Source organism: Platalea leucorodia (genome assembly GCF_965183815.1).
Source record: "Platalea leucorodia genome assembly, chromosome: 24".
In the NCBI taxonomy this organism is placed as follows: Eukaryota; Metazoa; Chordata; class Aves; order Pelecaniformes; family Threskiornithidae; genus Platalea; species Platalea leucorodia.
In genome coordinates, this window is record NC_138846.1 from 3,360,519 (window position 1) to 3,373,641 (window position 13,123).

Sequence of the window (13,123 nt, forward strand, 5' to 3'; positions counted from 1 at the left end):
AACGTGGCTGTTTTGAAACGCCCCAGCAGTTTTTGTCCTGGTTATGAAACAGATGGGTTTAAGGCTGTATCCAAAAGCACTCGCACATACAAATAAAACCAAAGCACCAGGAGACGAGCGCCGAAGCCCTCGGTTTTAAGCAGGATCATCTTCAAAATAATACGCCGCTATATTGGAAAAGTACCATGATACCAAAACCAGGCATCTGTTTGAACACCCGCCACGGATTTATTTTGGAAGCTTGTCAGAAACGACAGATCTCTCGGCGATGCGGGTTAAGATCCAGCACGCACCACCCGGCTGCTCGCTAATTATTGTTTTTCAATTAACTGCAATAGCGCTCATGCGACGAGCGAGTCATGCAAACCGCGAACTCCGAGCTGCTGCCAGCGCGGAGAGATTTCGGTGCTGTGATTAATCAGCCACTTCACTGCGCAGAAGGAGCACAGGACCCCCAGTGCTGCCCCCGGGATGGGTAAATGGGCGCTGGACAGGCAGCCTTTGGCAGCCACCGTGGCAGGGACCCGCCACACCGGTATTATTTCTGTTTCCTATCTGAACAGGGCCCCATCCCAGGGAGGACAAGGGTTCAAATACACCTGTCTAATTAGCAAGGCTCATATCCGTATCCTCGCACGAGACGGCCAGCCCCAGACCCGCCATCGAAAAGCTCTCTGGTCTGACCCTGCACCTCAGGGAAGACAACACTGCTTGAAAGCCAAAAAATATCCGTTTTCCCACTTTATGCCCATTAAACAGGCACACACTGCCATGAAAATGCAGTGGCACAGGCGGGACCCTCAGCTCTATGCAGCTGAGCACCACCTGCACGCAGGGCAGCCCCCCGGGACCCCGGATCTCCCTCTGGAGCTTCCCCAGTCCAGGCAGTGGGAACGGGTAGAGAAATACTCACGAGGCGGGCCGGTCTTGTCTCAGATCAATGGTGAAGACTACAGCATCTTCACCTGCTGATAGGAAAGTGCATGGAGAATCCGGTTCTAGGGCCAGCTGGAAGATAAATACTCGGGCATTGGTTCCCTATTTACCCAACAAAGTGGCAAGATCCCTTTCTCCCAGTAAACTGTCGGCTATTAACAGGAGCCGACACAGCACCAAGCCCTCTATACCCAACAGCTGAGTGTTCGTATCACTTTGCAGGGCACAGAGACCCTCCCCGTCACCCTCAGAGGTGACAGCGATTACAAAGAACCATTTAAGAACCGGTCCCTCCACAGCAGCAGCTCTGCCTTCACTATTTCTGGCAGCCATCGAGCCAGGACGGTCCCCAGGTGTTTCGGGGGTCCCCAGCTGCTGCCCGTCCCCTCCGTGGGCTGGTCTGGGCTCACCTTGTGCGAAGCTCCTTTGTGCTGTGCCACGCGCTTGGTGTTTTTGCAGCACTGGGTGGCGGAGAGCTCGGCCACCCGGACCTGGCCGTCCCGGGCACACATAGCCAGAGTGGAGTCGCCGCTGTTGGGGAGGAACTTGGCCTGGAAGAAAGTAAGTGGAAGGGTAGCTTTCAACACCAGGGCAGGGGCTCCTGGATGGAAACGGGGTGAAATAGGAGAGAAATCGAGGGCAGCACCCCTCCCAGACCCCAACAAGCCCTGGATGCTCAGATCTGCAGGCAGTGACTACGAAGCTTCGGCTCGACAGGCCGAGCTCTCTGAGCAATCGTCCCGGCCCTTTCTGGCAAGGACGGAGAGCCGGGAGCCTGGCGGAGATGCTGGTGGTGCCAGCATCCCTCCAAGCACAGGCTGTGCTGTGGCAGTGGCAAAGCCCGGCCCTCCAGGCCCCTCTGGCGGTGGCAGAGCCACTGCACTGCCCACACGCCAGGCTGCCCGCCACCGCACGGCCTCCTCTGAACATGGCTCATGCCCACGGCTGCTCCCAAACCCGCTGCTCACCGGGGCCAGAGGAGCAGCAGGGGTAAGTGCTGCAGGACACAAGGCCATCTCACCCCGCCGTCCCCAGCCAGCGCTCCACGAGACGGCGGATTTTAGGGCACACCAGTGGGTTTTGACGGTTAGTTACCACCGCACAGCGGCTGGACTCCTCCTGCAGCCCTTAGCTTTAATGACACGTTTCTCCTGCCCTGCACAGCACCGTCCAGCTGAAATTATATGCTTCTAGAGCAGGCATCTACCCACCGTGGGGGATCTTCCATCACCCCCAGCCCTCCGAGGACCCTCCCCATATGCTCCTCACCTGGAAGACGTTGCTCTTGTGGCCGCTCTCGAACTCCAGCACCGGCTGCCTCCTGACCCAGTCCCACACCACCACTTTGAGGTCGTCGCTGCCGCTGGCCAGCCATGTGCCGCGCTGGTTAAAGTGCAGGGTGTTGACGCAGCCCGTGTGGCCCTCCAGGCCGTGCTGGAGGCGGAACCTTTGCACGAAGACCCGGGCCCCGCAGGCCTCATAGACAAAGCGGGCGCTGGAGCCCAGCTCCCTTTCCCGGAGGGCATGGACCGCCTGCCAGCGGGGCTGGGGCAGCGCCGTGGTCTCCGAGGACACCCAGTCCTCCAGGGCCTGCTCATCGTCAGAGGAGTCTTGGTCGTGGTTGGCACGCTTGCGTTGGGCACGGCGGTGGGACCGCTGCTCCTCCTCTTCATCCTCCTCCTCTTCCTCCTCCGAGTGCGACCGGTCAAGGGCACGGTTCTCCTCGTTTATAGAGTAGTGGCCCGTGTCATCCATGCTGTCAGAGTCCTTCTCTTCCCCCGAGCTCTCCGTGTCTGTGTCCCGGCTCTCTGTGCTGGTGCGGTTAGGCCCCACGTCGTCTCCCGTGAGGCTCAGGCTGAGGTCGGAGGCCTCCACCTCAATGCCGGAGGAGGTTTCTCGGCCCTCCTCAGCTGACATCTCCTCCGGGCTGCTGGACAAGCTGCCTGCGTGGTGCAGACAAGGCCATGAGCCTCCCCAGCAGGAAACCCCAGGCACGGGGAGACTGGTCCCTGCCAGCACCCTTACCATTCACTATGTCCGTCTTCCCCTCCATGCTGCTCCCTTTATCCGACATCACGTTTTCCAGAGCGCTCACCCTGCATGTGAGAGAGGGAGAGAGCAGAAGCTGGAGCATCCCTGCCATGGCCAGTCTGCCAAGCCAGGGATGTGCTGCCCTGTCCCCGTGTCGGCGGAGCCGCATGCGCACCCACGGCATCGCGGGCTGGTCTGGAGAGCACCGCTTTCTAAGGGAAAATGCAATCAGCGGAGGAAGCAGCACGCACGTGGCTACAGGCTGGGCAACTACACTCAATGCACGCGAGTGTGCATGACAACAAAAGCTCATCGGCTACTGCCAAGGGCACAGCAAATGGTGACGTCCCTCGGCCTCCACCGAGGCACCCATGGTTGGGTAACAGGGCTGCTCGCTGCCATCCCCGAAACTCCTTTCCAGTTTCTAAGTTGCTCAGAAGCCGTCAACTTAGCAGGGAAGCATATCTGCGACCTGCCGCACTGCCTCTCCTCCTGCCTGCAGGATGGCTCCTGGCTTCTGCTGCCTGCGCCCGGACCCCGCTTCACCTCTCGCAATAAGAGGGGCGCTTCCCGACTGGCAATCCCCAGCCACACTCAGGGGAAGGAAGAGGTGTTGACTCCAGCTTGGCAGCAATTGCTGCAGCAAGGCAGCTGCACAACGCGCACCCCTGGCTCGGGGCAGGCAGGGAGGCAGGAGTGGGGCAGATGAGGCAAGGTGGCTGGGAAGGCAGCGAGTCACAGTATCGAGAAACTTCTTGGCACCTGCAGACCGTAGGCAGCCAGTTAAAAGCTGCTCAAGAGGTTTTTTTTAACCCCAGCAACAGATTTTTAAATGCCTTTCCATGCACAAAATCCTCCCGGCCTTGCCGAGGGGCCGTTTCCCACCACACCACGGACAGTACAGCAGCCCCGGACACCTGGCCAGCCCACCCAGCCTCCCCCAAGAGCAAGCTTTGGCCTTCAGCACCTCCCTTCTCCCAGGGAGCAGGCAAGAGCAGAGCCAGGTGACGAGGCCAGAATCTCCCCAGCATTTCCAGTTGCTCCAGGAGAGGTTCACAAATTCCTCGTGAGCACATGGAAAACCGAAGGCGAGCATGTTTTCAGCTCCTGGGCATTTCCCAGCCCTCGCTTTGGAGAGCTGGCTGCCACGGGGAGGGGAGGCACAGGCTACAGGAGAAGTGACGGCCCCGCTGCATCCGAGGACAGCATCCAAAGCAGCCCCGGCTCCCCCTCCGCTGCAGCGGCAGCTCCCACGGGGCTGTGGCTGCGAAGCGGCGCCACCTCCATGCCCGGGGGCTGTGGACCCCCCCCAGGATCACGGTGCCCATCGCTTGCCAGTGGACGCAGGTGGCTTTTGGCGAGAGCACCTGCCGGCAGAGCCACCTTGCCGGGTTACACCGAGACACGGGAGGAAAACATGGTGGAGCCACGAGCAGCAGAGGTTTTGCCAAGGTGGAGGGGAAAAAAAAAAAATTATTTATGCTTTGCTCGTTCTTTACTTTCCTTCTATTTTTAGTCAGACTTTTTCATACTTGGTTTAGCTGCTTGCTCTTAAGCAGTGTCAGGGAGTCTGCTAAAAGTTCCCCGTTTACACGCAAGGAAAAGCCGAAGCCAGAACATCATTAACTCCGATTACAGCAAAGACTCCAGAAACTAATCCTTATTAGACTGGGAATTAACACCAGCAGAACCCCAGAGAGCCAAAGAAGGCAAAAGGCTCTGCCCAGGCTGGGTCTGTCACTGCCAGTCCAAGCCCGAGCATGGCTCCTCTCTAAGAAACAGGTGATTTAGGAGGCAAGCGGGGCTCGCTGAAGCTGCCGACCCACAGGTACAGCTGCAGGGCGATAGAGCAGGGGCCACCACCACCGCCCAACAGCACCACCGGGGTACCCGGGGAAGGCCTGGGCAGCCGGGCTGGCTCTGGCTGAAGCATGATAAAAGCTCTTACGGCATAGCAGCGTTTATAAGGAAACCAAGTTTATGCAACTGAAAACACCAGCAAGCTTCAGCCGACTGCAGTTGCTTGCTCAGTAACAAGAGTAGTAGTGCAGAAGAAAAAGAAGGTGTTTTCTGCAGCTTCAGTTTTAACTCTTCCCCAGCTGGTGGTGGCAGCCTGTATAAAATCACTTTAAAACCACTAATACTGTGGAGAGGGGGAGGAAAGGGCTGAAGCGCAAAGTCAGGGACGAGAGCTGCCCCAGAGCCTCAGCCCTCCTTTCCCCTGCCCAAACCCGACGAATCTCTGCTCTGCGCCGGCAGCCAGATGCAGTGCTGAGCCCGTCCCTCCAGCACCGGCGGCTCTCAGCACGTGAAGGCTTCATGCCGGCGGCACGGCAGGGAGGAGAGCGGGTGTTCACCTCCCACAAAACGCCAAGGCTCAGCCCTGCGAGGGGATTACTCACCACCGCGGCGGGGGCGACTCCTGCTCGCTCAGCCGGCGAGTTCGCGGTGCCCCGTGCCTGGCCAGGTCTGTCCCTGGGGGCCGTGGGCACACGGGCAGGACCAGGCAGGAGCTGGGGCAGGACTGTTTTTAATTTACTGCTCTAAGTGGCAAGGCAACTCTGTCCCTCGTACAGTGCCTGTAACGCCAGATGACTAAGGAACAGGCTCAAAACACCGCAGTGCTCAGCTATGGCTTAAGTCCCTGCCGCCTGAGTCAGGAAATCAGAAAGTCCATCAACAGGTCAACTTTCCCTCCGCTGGTTATTTTGCATTCGGCAGCATTATTAATCCAAGGGACTGGGAGGGTCTTTGCACATACAAAAGGAACCAGGTTCAGGCTTTGCTCCTTGGTAGTTATTTTCCTCTGCCAAATTACCTATTCAGATCTGTCATCAACACCGCTTCACGGCAGCCTTTTCACAAAGGTGAGGAACAAGAAACGTGCTTTCAGAGGAGAGGAATCCATTACCAAATAATTAGCCTGACTTCACGTCTCATTCACCCACACCGGAGGACCACAAACTTGCTAGGAAATTAAGAGAACTGAGGGGAAAAAAAAGCCCTCAGCTGCCTTGGTAAAGCAGACAGCAGGGACAGACGTGGCCTCTGGCAGCACCAGTGACACCGTGGGGGACACTGGGCTCCCTAGCCATCTTCTGTGCCCGGGAGCACAATGCCAGCCCGTGCCAGCTGCCCGGTACCGATGGATAGCCAAGCTGGGTGCTTGGCTCTGACAGCTCTGCATCAGCCTCCCCAGCCACCCACCAGCTCCGCTCGCAGGCGCCGAAGCCGTTCACGTGGCAGGGAGATTAAAGCGTGCGTCGACCAGCAGCCCCGCGGCACGGCACGACGTCGGCACTCGAGAGCTCAGGCAGGGATAAACCAGCAGCAGGTGGACATGGGGGAACCCCGCGCTCAAGTTACTGGTGGCTGGAAACGCAGACGGCGCCGAAGGTATCGCTTCCACCTCCCCAAAGTGGGGAGCACTGACGGAAGCAATGAGACACTGCTCAGCGTGGACCGGAGGGAGCTGGGACACGGTCAGCCCCGCCAAGAGCCCTGAGCCCTCAGCAAGAGATTTGAGCCCGTCACCGAGCTGCCAGCGCCAGGCCGGGTCTCCCTTGCCAAGTCGACAATGCCTGGGGGCACGCAGCCGGAGCCAGCGAATCCAGCCCGGTTCCAGGGCACTGCGCAGAGCGACCCTGGGAGCCGACACGTGGGTTTTGCAGTTCCCTGGAGTCAACATCTGGACAGGATCAGTGCTCCCAGCTTCACATGCTCGAAGCCTGACTCTCCGGCACCCTTGCGAGGACCCTAAAAATATCCCTCCGCATGCCACAGCCTCCCGGCAGCCTCTGCGGCCGCCGGGATCAAGCTGCGGGTGCTGCCACAGCGCCACTGCCTCCTCCCCCTGTGGCAGGAACGGCCTTGACCCACCGAGCAAGCGCCTAGGGCTCAGCATCCTGCTGGCGCAGCGCACCGGGGCTCACACCTCTGTGCCGACCCACTGCCTGCCAGGCTCCAAGCCCCCAAACCGGCACGATACTGGTCAGCAACTCCAACAGTCATGCCCAGGAGACGGTCCTTTCCATCCCGAGCTGCTACCCCAACTTGTAATGCCACAAGCCAGCAGGACACAGGCCACGCTCTGTGCGGCAAGCAGCTCCAGCCCCTTGCTGCCACCCGAGATCCGCCATCCATCCGCACCGGCACTCGGTTTCCACTCCGCAATGCCCGAAGGACTTGGCCACGCTCCGCGGCATCGCCAACCCAGACGCTTTACGGCTGGAAACCCAGTGCTCTCAGCTGCTTCGTCCCTGAACGATCTGTCATTAAAATATTTACATAGCTATATAAACACCCGAATAGCCAGGCTCCATGGGCACTCAGTCCGCATTCGTGCTACATAAAGCAGAGGAGCAACGGGGCCAGAAGCGAGCGCGGGGCATTTTCGACACACCGAGAGCCCCTCACCTCGGTCTCCAACACCCCAGCATGCCGAGACACCCACAGGACACCGCGGCGCAGCCTCGTGCCTGTGTTTATGCCGGGTCCCTCCGGCGCACGTGTCACGCTGGGCTCAGTTGAGCCTCTTCTATTTAAGGAAAGTTTTCTCATCGGACCTGGACGGAGGCAACCTCATTTGTTTGCTACAGAGGAGCCTTCCTTCCCCCCGAGATGCTGTTGGGGGGTTTAAACCCCCAACTGAACCTCCCACAATGAGCAGGTTTCCACCCCGAATGCCCCTCGCAGGAGAGAGGCCAGCCGGGCGCCTCCAGTTTGCCAAGACGCGGGCAGAAACCTGCCAGTGGGCCGCACTTGGGAGAGCCTTAGTTAATTACAAACCTACCTGGGAGCCTGGCAGGTCCTAGTGACAACGCTAATTAAGCAGCTTCCCGTTTGCAATTACACGGAGGTCCAGAATCCCCATCTTGGAGCACCCTGGGCACGGCAGTGTCTCTTCGGGGGACACAGCACCCACCTCCCCACTGCTTTTCCCAGCTATTCCATGGCACAGCCCTGGCTCCCTCAGCACCTCGGGGGACGACATGAACCCACTCCCAGTGCAGGCAGGGCCTAATTAACTGCAGCTAATGAGCACTGGCTGCCTCAGCACGCAGCGCTGCCCCTTTCCCGTCCGGCACCTGGGAGAAGGGAGGCTCTCGGCTCCCCAGGGGGAAGCGGTGGTCCCAAGGCCAAGGAAAACCTGGCTGGAAGGAGAAATCCCACCAGAGCAAAGGGGCGAGCAGCTGGAGGAGCCCAGGACCACGCCACCAACATGAATAATCCAGCATTGCAAAGGAGACCGCGGCAGACGCAGCCCAAACGTCCACCTCTGCCACACACAGGACAGACAGACCCGAGGCAAGTGCTGCCGGACACGGGGCGGCCCACTCACCTGCACGGCGGCGGCAGTGCCGCGGGCAGCGAGCGCCGGGGCTGGAGGTTCGCTGGCAGCTGACGGAAACGACAGGTTAAAGCCCGGCAGTACAGGGTCCGGCCGTGCCTGTCCTGGGGACCCCTGCTCCCTGGGGACCCCCCAGGGGCAACGGGGACTGTCCTGGCAGGGAGGGAGTGAGGAAGGCCCAAGGACAACGAGGTTTGGAGCTCGGGGGCAGGAGGGACCCTCAGCCGAGCTCCCTGCTGTGACCGAGGCAGCAGCACCAGCTCTAGGGCTGGGAAGGACCCCCAGTGCCCCCCACAAGGCACCGTGACACCACGGGAGCAACAGGGGAGGAGCCCTGGGGGTGGGAGGAGACCCTCAGCACCCCCCCGAGGCAGGGCAACACCTGGGGATGGCACGGGTCCCCTAAGTGTCCCCCCAAAGAGACAACGACACCATGGAGGCAACAGGGACCAGCCCTGGGTGCAGAAGGGACCTCCCAGTACTCCCTGAAAGGGACGGTGACACGCCAGGAGCAACACGGACCAGCCCTGAGGCCAAGAGAGCCCACCCCAACACCACTCCAAAGCACAGCATCCCCACAGGGGCAACAGGAACCCCCCCCAAAGGCACAACGACCCCCCGGGGGCAGCAGAGACCCCCTTCAAAGGCACAGGGAGCCCCTGGGGGCAGCAGGGACCCCCCCACAAAGGCACAGGGAGCCCCTGGGGGCAGCAGGGACCCCCCCACAAAGGCACAGGGAGCCCCTGGGGGCAGCAGGGACCCCCCCCGAAGGCACAGGGAGCCCTCGGGGCAGCAGGGACCCCCCCAGCTCCCGATGACCCCACAGGGGTATCAAGGCCCCCCCAGCCGCCCCCAAAGGCCTGGTACACCGCGGGGGCGGCGGGACCCCCTGGGTTGGGGCCCCCCCGGAGGAGTCGGCCCGGCCCGGCCCGGCCCCGGCCCCGGCCCCGGCCCCGCCCCCGGCCCCGGCCCCGGCCCCGCCGCCCGGCGGGTGGGGGAGGGGAGGGCCGCCGGAGCCGGGGCTAGAACCGTCGGTCAGGGCGGGGAGGGGGAGGGAGAGGAGGCCCCGCACCGACCCGACTCCCGGCAGCTCCCGGCCGTCGCTCAGGCGCGGGCCCCGCGGCCGCCGGCTGCTCCTCCGCCACCGGCTCCGGGCCCAGCCGCCGCCATCTTAGTGCGCCGCCTCCGCGGGACGCTTTACGGCGCCGTCGGCGGTGCTTTACGGCAACGGCCGCTGCGCGACAGCGCCGCCCCGACCTCGCCGTCGCCATGGCAGCGGCGACCCCGACCCCCGTGTTACTGCAGGGTCGCCCTGTGCCCCCCAATGTTATTGCAGGGTCCCCCCCGTGCCCCCTTCCCCGTGTTATTGTAGGGTCACCTTGTGCCCCCCATGGTATTGCAGGGTCGCCCCATGTGCCCCCCATGGTATTGCAGGGTCTCACACGCCCCCTCCCCTGCCGTGTTAGTCGGGGTCCCCCCCCGTCACTGCAGGGTCACCCCACGCCCCCCACATCTCGGCAGGCCGCTGCCGGCCACCCCCGCCTCAGTTTCCCCAGGCGGGAGCTGGTGTAGTTGCCAACAGATTTATTGGGGACATCAGGGGACACACGCACGCGTCCCCAGGGCCGGGGTCCCCGCGCCCCCACCCCGCGCTGGACCCCCGGCCCCCACAGCCGCCCCCGGCACCCCCACGGTGCGGGACGGCAGAGCCGGGGCTGCCGCGTCCAGCCTTGCTCCTCGGCGGCCGTGGCTTCGGCTCCGCTCGGCCTCCTCCTCCTCGTCCTCGTCCTCATCCTCGTTGGGGTCTTAATCAGTCGGTAACGAGGTGGGGGCCATCCTTAGCACGCAGCACCGGGGGGCCGCGGACGCCCCCGTCCCACCGCCGGCGCTACATGAGGCGGCACTGCTCGCCGCCCGCCGCCGCCGGCAGGTCCAGGTTGAAGCCGGGGGGCTGCGAGGTGGAGGGGAGGGTGAGCCAGGAGAACCAGGCATCCAGGGGGGTCCGGGCAGGACCCCCGTCCCCGCAGGGGGTCCCCGGGGACACTCACCGACTCCCCGGCCAGCTCCTTGGGCGGGTGCCCCAGGTCCTGCAGCTGGGGGGGAAACACAGGGGGGTCAGGGTGGCACTGGGGGCGCAGGAGGGTCAGGGTGGCACCGGGGTCCCGGGGGGGTCTGTCCCCCCGCCACTCACCTGCTGCATGAGGTCGAGGAGGGTCTCGAAGCGCGCCCGCCGCTCCTCCTCGCCCTCGCCCGGCCGCTCGCCCTCCAGCTGCTGGCAGATGCGGCCCATCACGCCGTGCTGCGCCCGGTACCGCTCGTACTGCTCAGCTGGCAGCGCCTCGCCGTGCCGCCGCAGCCACTCGGGGTACTGCGGGGGGACAGCGGGGGGTCAGGCTGGGACGGCTGCGCCTCCCCGTCCCGGCGCCGGCGGACTCCCCACCTTCTCAGTGATCTCCTTGAGCGAGGGGTAGAGCACGTCCTTGGAGAGCAGGCTCTGCATGATGCTCCGCATGACGGGCAGGACACTGCCCTCGCCATCGCCCTCCTCCAGCCCCAGCCCCTCCAGCGCCTTCGCCAGCTCCTCCTCCGAGGCCGAGGAGCTCTGCAAGGACACCGTCAGCCCCTCCCCAGGATGGGGGGCACCCCCGGGGGACCCCGCCTGCCTGGCAGGGGGGCAGCCATACCTGCAGGTCGGTGGCGTTCTTGGCCAGGCCGCTCAGCGTCTCCTTTAGGCAGGAGGTGAACTCCTGCTGCGACGCCGCATCGCTGCCTGCAGGGACCGGGAGACACCAGTCGGGGACGGGGAGACGCCAGGCAGACCAGGGCACCCCACTCGGCAAGGGTCAGGGTCTTGTTTTGGGGACCCCGCTCCTAAATGGGGGTCCCAGGGGCCTGCAGGACTGGGACTGCCCCCAAAAGACCCCAAACCTTCCTCCACTATGCTCGACCGCGGGGCCAGCTGGCGGCAGGAAGGCTGGGGGAGCTCCTGGCGTGCAGGAGGATGCCCGGCACCGCAACACCAGAGAGGTGCCAACCAGCCCTGAGCCAAACCAAGACCGCCCAGCATGGTGGGGAACCCCTCGCTGCCTCCAAAGCCCTGTCCCACCCTGGGCTGGCACACGCCACTTGCTCTGCCACGACCTCGGTGTCCTGGCTGTCGGTGAGACCTGAGGCTGCCAGGGCCGATCCGGACGCCGGCGCACTCCCGGCAAGGCAAGGGCTCACCGGGCTGCAACACACCATCTCTGGCACAACTGATCTAGCCGCCAGGGAGGGCAGCTGCCTTTGCCGCGTTCTTTAAACCCACGGGCAGCGGTGCCAAGGGGCTGTGGCCCCACTCACCCACTCTGCCTGCCGCCTCCGACAGCTTCTGGAACTGCTCCACCAAGTGCGGCTCCTCCCGGGCCAGCTCCTGCATGGCCTGCTCGAACTCGGCCGCCGCCTGCGAGGCCAGCTCCCCCTCAAACAGCTCCTGGAAGAACTTCTCCTGCGAGGCGAAGAGGGAGGCCTGGGGAGAGGGGCACGGTCAGGCCCCCCCCCGCCGCAGGGACGGTGTCTCCCCACCCCGAGGGCCGGGGCGAGGGCGGCGGCCGCATCCTGGCAGCGTCGCACCTTGGCGGCGGCGCTGGGCGAGGGCTGGGCCTCGGGGGGGGGCGGCGGCGGCGGCGGGGCGGCGGGCCTGGCCTTCTCGAAGTCGTCCAGGGCACCTGGGGAAGGGGCCGGGCTGAGGGGGGCCCCTGGGCACCCCCTGTCCCCGAAGCAGCTCCCTGCACCCCACGATGACCCCCGTCCCGGGGCACGCGCCAGCTCCCCCCGCCTCGCTGCACCCCACGGACCCCAACGCCTGCCTGGCCCCGACACCCCCCGTCCCGCTGTGCCCCAGCAGCTGCACCCCAGCAACCACCAACCCCACTGCACCCCAATGACCCCCAGCCCCACCGCACTCCAATGACCCCCCCAGCCCCACCACACCCCAGTGACCCCCAGCCTCCCCGCACCCCGATGACCCCCCGCCCCCTTGCACCCCAATGACCCCCCCAGCCCCACCGCACCCCAATGACCCCCAGACCCCCCGCACCCCAATGATCCCCCGCCCCCTTGCACCCCAATGACCCCCAGATCCCCCGCACCCCAAAGGCCCCCAGCCTCCCCCGGCCCCCCCGCACCCCCAGCCCCCCCCGGCCCCCGCAACCCCCGTTCCCCCCGCCGGCCCCGCTCACTGTCGAGCAGCTCCTCCAGCTCCGGGTCGGGGCCCGGGCCCGGCTCCGCCGCCATCTTCGCGCCCCCTCCGCCTCCGCCGGGGGGCGGGGCCGCCGAGCCCCGCCCCTCCGTGACCACGCCCCCCGCCCCGCCCCGCCCCTCGCGGGCCGCCCCTCGCAGCGCGGTTCCGCCGAGCGGCCGCCAGGCGGCGCCGCAGTGCGCGGGGCGGGGCGGGACCCCCCGAGCCGGGGAGCCGGGACGCCCCCGCCCACGCAGCGGGGAGCCGTGACAGCCCGCGGGGTCCCGGTCCCTGGGGTCTCAGCCCCTTGGGGGACCCAGCGCTCGGGGTCTCACCTCTCGGCGTCCCAGTCCCTGGGTCCCAGTTCTCGGGGACCCACCCTTCGGGGACCCAGCCTCTTGAGGGTGCCAGCTCTCAGGGTCCCAGCCACTTGGGGTCCCAACCCTCGGGGTCCCAGCCCCTGGGGGATCCCAGTCCCTGGGGTTTCAGCCCCTCAGGGTCCCAGCTCTCAGGGTCCCAGCTCTTGGGGTCCCAGTCCCTCAGGGTGCCAGCTCTCAGGGTCCCAGCCACTTGGGGTCCCAACCCTC

General features: G+C 64.6%; 2 protein-coding genes across 6 annotated transcripts in view; both read right to left on the bottom strand.

Moving 5' to 3' along the window:
* DCAF8 (DDB1 and CUL4 associated factor 8) overlaps positions 1 to 9,503 on the bottom strand; it is a 16,477-nt gene extending 6,974 nt beyond the window's left edge. The window contains exons 1-7 of one of the 4 annotated variants that reach the window (XM_082333133.1): positions 9,394 to 9,503; positions 8,309 to 8,367; positions 3,444 to 3,729; positions 2,962 to 3,032; positions 2,206 to 2,879; positions 1,347 to 1,487; positions 914 to 1,008 (exon numbers count right to left, since the gene is read on the bottom strand). In XM_082333133.1, the coding sequence (XP_082189259.1) occupies positions 914 to 1,008; positions 1,347 to 1,487; positions 2,206 to 2,879; positions 2,962 to 3,010 (959 nt within the window). In that variant the 5' untranslated portion in view covers positions 3,011 to 3,032; positions 3,444 to 3,729; positions 8,309 to 8,367; positions 9,394 to 9,503. The remainder of the gene's footprint in view (positions 1 to 913; positions 1,009 to 1,346; positions 1,488 to 2,205; positions 2,880 to 2,961; positions 3,033 to 3,443; positions 3,730 to 8,308; positions 8,368 to 9,393) is intronic. The other 3 variants (XM_082333134.1, XM_082333131.1, XM_082333132.1) reach the window with 3 other exon arrangements.
* Positions 9,504 to 9,892: 389 nt separating this feature from the next.
* PEX19 (peroxisomal biogenesis factor 19) lies at positions 9,893 to 12,636 on the bottom strand. Of its 2 annotated transcripts, none has more exons than XM_082333126.1 (8): positions 12,538 to 12,636; positions 11,930 to 12,024; positions 11,660 to 11,804; positions 11,002 to 11,087; positions 10,758 to 10,919; positions 10,509 to 10,685; positions 10,366 to 10,410; positions 9,893 to 10,268 (listed from the first exon to the last, which is right to left on the bottom strand). In XM_082333126.1, the coding sequence occupies exons 1-8, from the start codon at positions 12,590 to 12,592 to the stop codon at positions 10,206 to 10,208; spliced, it is 828 nt and encodes a 275-aa protein (XP_082189252.1). In that variant the 5' UTR covers positions 12,593 to 12,636; the 3' UTR covers positions 9,893 to 10,205. The 2 variants fall into 2 exon arrangements, with proteins under 2 accessions (XP_082189252.1, XP_082189251.1); XM_082333125.1 differs by having other exon boundaries at positions 11,660 to 11,825.
* Between the last annotated feature and the right edge of the window lie 487 nt (positions 12,637 to 13,123).

Coding starts and splice junctions, on each gene's coding strand:
- PEX19 (XM_082333125.1), bottom strand. CDS start 12,592: ATGGCGGCGGAGCCGGGCCCGGGCCCCGACCCGGAGCTGGAGGAGCTG. Junction 10,686..10,757: donor TCAAGGAGATCACTGAGAAG/GTGGGGAGTCCG, acceptor GTCCCCCCGCAG/TACCCCGAGTGGCTGCGGCG. Junction 10,269..10,365: donor AGGAGCTGGCCGGGGAGTCG/GTGAGTGTCCCC, acceptor TCCACCTCGCAG/CCCCCCGGCTTCAACCTGGA.